This window comes from Embiotoca jacksoni, unplaced genomic scaffold (assembly GCF_022577435.1).
Source record: "Embiotoca jacksoni isolate LCO1_2020_lvr unplaced genomic scaffold, fEmbJac1.0.p SCAF_89, whole genome shotgun sequence".
NCBI classification, from domain to species: domain Eukaryota; kingdom Metazoa; phylum Chordata; class Actinopteri; family Embiotocidae; genus Embiotoca; species Embiotoca jacksoni.
Genome location: NW_027185446.1, coordinates 601,364 through 609,569, shown reverse-complemented (window position 1 = coordinate 609,569; position 8,206 = coordinate 601,364). Strand labels below are relative to the sequence as shown.

Genomic DNA, 8,206 nt, shown 5'->3' with positions numbered 1-8,206 from the left:
ATGATAGAAAATAAAAGAGAATGAGTTCAAATGAAAATGTGAACTTTTTTTTAAAGTAATCAAACATTTATCCTCTAAAACCAGCAACAATAATATTGAATAAACTGTGATTGTGGTGGTTTTAGTGAGACTGTGATTATTTTGATGCTGTCAGTCGTCCATCACTGTCCTCAGATTTTCTCTGAAGAGGTCTGACACGAGTTAAAAGGAAGTGCTGCAGTTATTTTCTCTTTCAGACACTTTGTTTTGGTCGCAGTGTGTTTGCTTGTTCTCTCTGTGTGAGCAGCTCTCCGCGTCACGGGTGGACGAGATCTTTCAAACAGCACATCAGCGCGTTTATGTATTGGGTGCCCGGAAATTTTTCCAAATAAACACAGCTTGCTTCGCGCTGGGTGGGCAGACTTATCAAGAGACTAATTCTGTAAACACATGAGGGAATGAGCCGCCAGCTGATTGGCTGCCGGGCCGAAGAGGGGAGCACGAGGGACTTCCAGCGCAATGAAATTTTAATTAATGTGGGTGGGCTGAGAACACCGCCGACTGTTTATGATGGACAATTTATTTCCCAGTGCTAAGTCAACATAACACACAAACGTACAACAATTATTAACATTTTTCTGGGGCCCTCATGAGGCGGCGGAGTCAGTCGGAGGAGGAGAGGAGCTCCGGGAGCAGACTCAACCTTCCCCGGCGTCATGACTCTCTACCACGGCCGTCTGCCGGCGCTCGGAGTCCCCTCCTCGGCTCTGAGCCTCCCCGGGCCCCCGCTCATCTACCTGTACGGAGGGGACAGCGGAGGGGTCGTCCCCGCCGCCCTCAGCTTCGTGCCGGCCCGCCAGGAGCCCCCCCAGAAGCCCCCCTACAGCTACATCGCGCTCATCGCAATGGCCATCAAGAGCGCGCCGGAGCAGCGCGCGACACTCAGCGGCATCTACCAGTTCATCATGGACCGGTTCCCCTTCTACCACGACAACAAGCAGGGCTGGCAGAACTCCATCCGACACAACCTGTCCCTCAACGACTGCTTCATCAAGGTGGCCCGAGAGAAGGGCCGGCCCGGCAAAGGCAGCTACTGGACGCTGGACACCCGGAGTCTGGACATGTTTGAGAACGGAAACTACCGCAGGAGGAAGAGGAAGACCAAGAGCCAGCAGGACGCCTCCAAACCTGCTGGACACAAGCGCACCAGGGCTCCGGGTCCACCCAGGGACCCCCAGACCTCCCTGAGACACCACACCGGCTCCAGGACAACAGAAGACGCAGCTCGAGAGTACGTGGAGAAAAATGAGACCCGGTCAGACACCAAAGCGGTTCTGGTGGAGTTTAAACCCCCGGATGAGGCGCAGCAGCCCCTCCCACAGAGACGCAGAGTCTCCCCCATCACAGACACCCTCCTGTCCGCGGGGAGAAGACCTGACATCTCGCAGCCGGACCCGTGTCCTGCTCCCAAACGCGCCACGTGGACGGAGGACGCGTCCCTCCACCGGCAGTCGGAGGACAGGAAGTCTGCGTTCAGCGGGAGAGACCGAGGTCCGCTCTGCGCCGTCAGCTGCGCAGGAAACACGAACTTGGCAGCACCTGCGCAGGACAGGCCAAAGGGAAGTGTTCCGAGCAGGGACAAGTCCAAAGGTTTCAGCATCGAGAGCATCCTCTCCAGGAGCGAAGACGAAGTGCGCAGCAGCAGCCTCGGGGTGTCCGCGGAGACACGCGCACAGCGCCACGGCGCAGCCTTCAGCCCGTCTGCGGTCCTCGGTGCTCGGCAGCATCAGCTGTACCAGATGGGGTTCCCTTTCTGCTCCTACCTGTCCCTCAGCTACCCCGACAAGGTGCTGCAGTTCAAATAATTACCAGACTTTATGCACAAAATAGAGTCCAAACCTGTACGAGCAGTTACTGTGAGACAGCTCGCGCTCTTTTCAGGATCTCTGCATCACGCTCACTAATGCTCAGTGACCGCGAGGTTTTCAGTCCAGCTTTACGCATGCGTAACTGTCAGGTTTGTGGTTAGATTCATCTTCTTTTTTTTTTTTAAACTGCAGCTCCTATAATATAATAATATAATGCTTCGCACAACAAAAGGCTCAAAGTGTTCCAGGATGACGTCACTGCTGCGTGAACATTCAGGAAAGTCTCACATATACAGGATTCCTCTTCACTCATGATGGTGGAAAGTTAACTTAACGGAATGTTGGATGTCAGGACTGATCCAACATGAGGAGGAAGTTTAATACTCAACCATGTAACCACCAGCTTCTCATATGTTTCATTTCTGCAAATAAAGTTTAGTTTGGTAAAAAAAAATTCGACCTGATTTATTTCAAACTGTGGATTCAAACCGGAAACACTGAACTTTTGTTCTTTTTTAAAAACAGAAAGTGACAGATGACGTGTGTTTCAGAGGATCCTTTGTTTGTCTGTTTTGCATCATATATTTAGTCCAAAAAAAAATCAAAAAGATTATTTATCTGAGAGATTGGAAGTTAATATCGGAAGAAACCCAGGATGTTACGATTATTTTCTTCTTTCCAGATGGATTCTAAGAGTTGAGTCACTGTGAGTCTTTTGTTTCATGTAAACCCACACGATGATTAATCACACGCAAAATACACATTTCACTTTGTGTTCGGTGTCTCGGACTCTTCGTGGGTTTTATTCTGATGACTCGGTCTCAAACAGGAAAATTATTCCAGAAATAAACTTTAAAATGCTTCACTGAAATCCCAGACAGAAGGTTTTGTGATGTTCGTGTCACTTTGATTATTAAATATTTACTTTGAATAACTTGGTATATTTACAGAAATCTCTGGTATAATTAACTAAAATACTAAATCAACATGCAATCAGTCAAACTGTATTATCACATGTGAGGTGATCTACACCAACCATCCCAGCATATATATATATACTTCATATACTTCTGTCTACATGATGAGGATTGACTGTAAAGAAGTTCCATTTGACAGAAACATCTCATATCTGCCTCGTGGTTCTGCTCTTGCAGACGAAGTCTGTCTCAAAATTTAATTTCTTTCTGTTAATTGATTAAAACTCAGAAAACCAGCAGAAATGTCACATTATTCCATCACAGGAAAATGATCAGACAGTCCTTTTTTTTAATAATAAAATCAACAATTTATTTCGTGAATAAAATGTTAGAAAATAGTGAAAAAGGCTGTCATTGTTCCCTGAAGTTCATTAACATTTTCTAATGTCTTGGTTTGTCTGATCAGATAAAAATGTTACAAATGTTACGAATAATTAAAAAAAAAAAAAAAAAAAAAAAAAAAATTCAGGCGCTGATACCAGAACAGAAAAATAAAAAATAAAAAATAAAATAAAATAAAATTCATTTTTAAATTGTTGCTAAATAATTGAATTCGAGAGAAAATGATTACTTTTCTTTCACGACAGGAAGCTGCAAAAATAAACAGAACAGCTGTGACTGAATCATAAAGATCTTAACGTCCCCTTATTACCTTTTCATGACCTCTTTACCACAAAGACGAGACAATAAGAGACTTTATATATTTGTCAAATTGTTTCTGGGGTAAAAAGAAAAATAAATACTGGTTAAAACTAAAAGATTTAGTGCGACAAATTTCAGTTAAAAACTTTAGTCAACTTAATTTTTTTTAAGTTTCTACTTTTCAATTTAAGATGTTTTTATTCCAGTTAGAGCAACTCATAAATACTATCATCACAAAGCTTCATTTCTACTTCTGTTAATTTACTCCAAATTAAAAATAAAGGCGCAACATTGCAGGATTTTAATAAACTGGTTGATTTCTTTCAGAAGAGTGGAAAGAAAACATGAAATTTCTGTTTGTTTTATGACACTTTGGGAATTTATGTCTGTAGATTTCACATGAAAGTTATCACATTAAAATAACACAACAACATAACAGTGAGAGTCCGTCCTAAAGATGTGATCTGAGAAAGAAATCCTAATTTACCTGCAGTCTGAACAAACACTAGAAAACACCAGGTGCTAAAATTAGTGAAAGTTAGTCAGCAGAACTTTCTCTGTTCAAATTCAAAGTTTCAAACTTCAGTTTTCATATAAAATACCAATGCTCAAGAATAGAAGTTATAACTGAGGTTTCCTGATCAAACGCTCTGAACTGCCATAAACACCGCCTGCTGAAAACTTCAGTTTAGATCAAAAAGCTGAGTCACTAAACGACCTCTGTGCGACCTTTCGGACCTCCGACTTGTCGTCCAGTGACACCTGCATGAAATCAGAGCGCTCTGCTGACAGCATCGCTACAAACAGAGGGCGGCCATGTCTAAATATAGACCCGCCCGCCGACTCACTCCGCTGCACGCCGACTCTGCAAATCAGGAATGTTTGTTTGAAATAAATAAACTTGCCCACACAGTCACAAGCATTTCCTGTGTATAGGATTCTTTTGGTCAGACGTGTAAATAGAAGATGATGAAGGGAACGAGAGGAGAAGGGAGCGGTACCTCCTCATCCTCCGAAGTCTCAGAGATGCAACGTGAAGGAATAAATGTCGGTCATCTGATGGAGCTGTGAGTGTTCAAACAGTAAAAGATCCTCCTGAGAAAGCAGCTCAGACTGAAAGGAAATCCTCTCCGTTCTGTTTGTTGTGTGAGAAAACAAAGCAGCTGATCAGGTCTTCTCCGGACCAGCTGAACTCTCCGGAGGAGATCCGTGGATCCGGTTCTTTCCGGCTCGGCCGCCGGACCCACGATGCACTTTCGGTATTAATCAGAGCGAGTGGAGATACATCGGTTTCCTCTGGAGTTCATCATCATCTCCGACTGTTTGTTTGAACGCATCCTTCACTCCAAGAGATTTTCTTCTTTTTGTACTAAAATTTAGAAAATACAGTTTGATATATACTGTAAAACTATCGTCTGTTATTGGAAGACTCTGCGGCCGCACGACAAACAGGAAGAGAAACTCACTCATGAGCTCAGCAGATGGCGCTAATCTTCAAAAACCCTCGACTCGGATGAATCTGATGAGAAGCTGGTCTTCAGCTTCGTCTTTGTTTTCTCATCAAACTTCCTTTCAGTGGTGACCGTGGTGACGGACCATGTGCTCGGGGCTTCGCTCTGTAACGGTCGTGTGCAGCTGTGGTAGACTGATGATCTGCTGCTTCACTGTTTAGCCGTTTAACACCTCAAATCTAATCTCACAGAACCACCAGCAGTGACCAACTTCTGAGGCCTCGAGTTCGGGAGCTCAGGCTTTGCAATGATGCTATTTGTCCGCCCCTTGCTCCTCCCTTCGCTGCACCCCTCGCTCCACCCCTCGTTCCTCCCAACCCATCCAAATATGGTCACTTCTGGAAAACCAAGATGGCGACAGACAAAATGCCAGACTGGAGGCTGTAAAAACAGCAGCTCTCAACAAATGGGTGGATTTACACCTGGTTGTCAAACGGGTGCAGTTTGGTAAACTTTAGTGACTGAAAGCAGCTCGTTGGGATCAGCAGGAGATCCGGTCGGGGCTAAAATAAGTACGTCTGGTCCACAAGTTCTGCTAAGTACATGCCCAACGTTAAATACACGGTGTAAGTTATTAAAAAGAAAACGTAAACTTTTGGTTTCACACGGGACACAGACAGTGGTTTCCATGGTAACAGACCTGCACTCTTTATCACGCCAATCATAACCACTACAACCACTAGAGGTCGCAATATGCATTGATGAAGGTGATTTTACTGAACGTCAAACTTGAATGTTGTCGTAAGAAGGCAGAATGAACGTTAGCATTTAGCATTTAGCTCAAACACTGGAAACAAACTCGACCTCTGTTTACATCTCAATATGAGATTTTATTAATTAGTGGTTTACTTTGTGATGAATCCAAAACCTTTGCTGCCATGTTTCTGTCCTTCTCTGGTTTCCAGACGGCGAGCGGTTCGTCTCTGTGGACTATTTGCAGGACAAATGTGGATCAGCTGCTTTTAACTTTGTCCTGATGACTCGTTTTCACGCGGAGACAAAAACGCTGCAGCTGCTTTCATGTGCAATCAAGTCGCAGCTCGGCGCCGAATCACACGGCTTCTAATCCACGTGTTTATTATATGTTTTCACTCTCTACATAAACTGGCTACACTTGTACAAATACACACTCAGCACCGTGGCGGGGGGGGGGGGGGGGGGGGTGAAGATTGATGGCTCAGTTCAGGACACATTAGCTGCTAATCAAGCCAGGTTTCCTCTCACAGAGCTCATATATCATCACATCCTCCAGGACGGGACGGACAGCGTTGAAAACAGGGACACAAACACATGAGGACACGAGGACGCAAACACACAAGGATGTGAGGAGGCAAACACTCAAAGACACAAACACAAGAGGACACATGAGGACACAAACATACGAGGACGCCAACACACGAGGACACAAACACACAAGGACACAAACACACAAGGACCCAAACACACAAGGACGCCAACACACGAGGACGCCAACACACGAGGACGCCAACACACGAGGACGCCAACACACGAGGACAAACACACGAGGACAAACACACGAGAACAAACACACAAGGACCCAAACACACAAGGACGCCAACACACGAGGACGCCAACACACGAGGACAAACACACGAGGACGCCAACACACGAGGACGCCAACACACGAGGACAAACACACGAGAACAAACACACAAGGACACAAACACACAAGGACACAAACACACGAGGACAAACACACGAGGACGCCAACACACGAGGACGCCAACACACGAGGACAAACACACGAGGATGCAAACACACGAGGACGCAAACACACGAGGACGCAAACACACGAGGACAAACACACGAGGACAAACACACGAGGACACAAATACACGAGGACGCAAACACACGAGGACGCAAACACACGAGGACGCAAACACACGAGGATGCAAACACACGAGGACACAAACACACGAGGACACAAACACACAAACACACGAGGACACAAACACATGAGGACGCAAACACACGAGGACACAAACACACGAGGACGCAAACACACGAGGATGCAAACACACGAGGACGCAAACACACGAGGACGCAAACACACGAGGACAAACACACGAGGACAAACACACGAGGACGCAAATACACGAGGACGCAAACACACGAGGACGCAAACACACGAGGACGCAAACACACGAGGATGCAAACACACGAGGACGCAAACACACGAGGACGCAAACACACGAGGACAAACACACGAGGACAAACACATGAGGACACAAATACACGAGGACACAAACACACGAGGACGCAAACACACGAGGACAAACACACGAGGACACAAACACACAAACACACGAGGACGCAAACACACGAGGACGCAAACACACGAGGACAAACACACGAGGACACAAACACACAAACACACGAGGACACAAACACACGAGGACACAAACACACGAGGACACAAACACACCAGGACACAAACACACCAGGACACAAACACACCAGGACGCAAACACACGAGGACACAAACACACGAGGACGCAAACACACGAGGACGCAAACACACGAGGATGCAAACACACGAGGACGCAAACACACGAGGACGCAAACACACGAGGACAAACACACGAGGACAAACACATGAGGACACAAATACACGAGGACACAAATACACGAGGACACAAACACACGAGGACGCAAACACACGAGGACAAACACACGAGGACACAAACACACAAACACACGAGGACGCAAACACACGAGGACGCAAACACACGAGGACAAACACACGAGGACACAAACACACGAGGACACAAACACACCAGGACACAAACACACCAGGACACAAACACACCAGGACACAAACACACCAGGACACAAACACACCAGGACACAAACACACCAGGACACAAACACACCAGGACACAAACACACCAGGACACAAACACACCAGGACACGAGCAGAACTGCAGCAGGAGGCTGAAATCGGATGGAAAATGAAGGAAGGCTGCGTTGACCCCCTGCTGGTCAGTCTGTGAACTACGACATGTTTCACATCCAGCTAAAACACTTTCTTCATCTTCAATATCAGTTATTAAACGTTGATTTCAGGACACTGAAAGTTGCTCTGCATAAATCAAAGCTGTCAATCAACTTGTATTATAAGTAGTAAATGAGTTGTGATGTAAAATTATGAATTAACATATTCTCAACAGGAGACCTGCAGCGCCCCACAAAGGCAAAACACAGCAAC

General features: G+C 45.9%; 1 protein-coding gene across 1 annotated transcript; it reads left to right on the top strand.

The window, feature by feature from the left end:
• Nucleotides 1-580: 580 nt before the first annotated feature.
• Nucleotides 581-2,286, top strand: foxl1 (forkhead box L1). The gene has a single exon (XM_069139984.1). The coding sequence runs from the start codon at nt 696-698 to the stop codon at nt 1,842-1,844; it is 1,149 nt and encodes a 382-aa protein (XP_068996085.1). The 5' UTR covers nt 581-695; the 3' UTR covers nt 1,845-2,286.
• Nucleotides 2,287-8,206: the final 5,920 nt, after the last annotated feature.

Excerpts from the sequence above, each read along its gene's own strand:
- foxl1 (XM_069139984.1), top strand. The coding sequence starts at position 696 with ATGACTCTCTACCACGGCCGTCTGCCGGCGCTCGGAGTCCCCTCCTCG.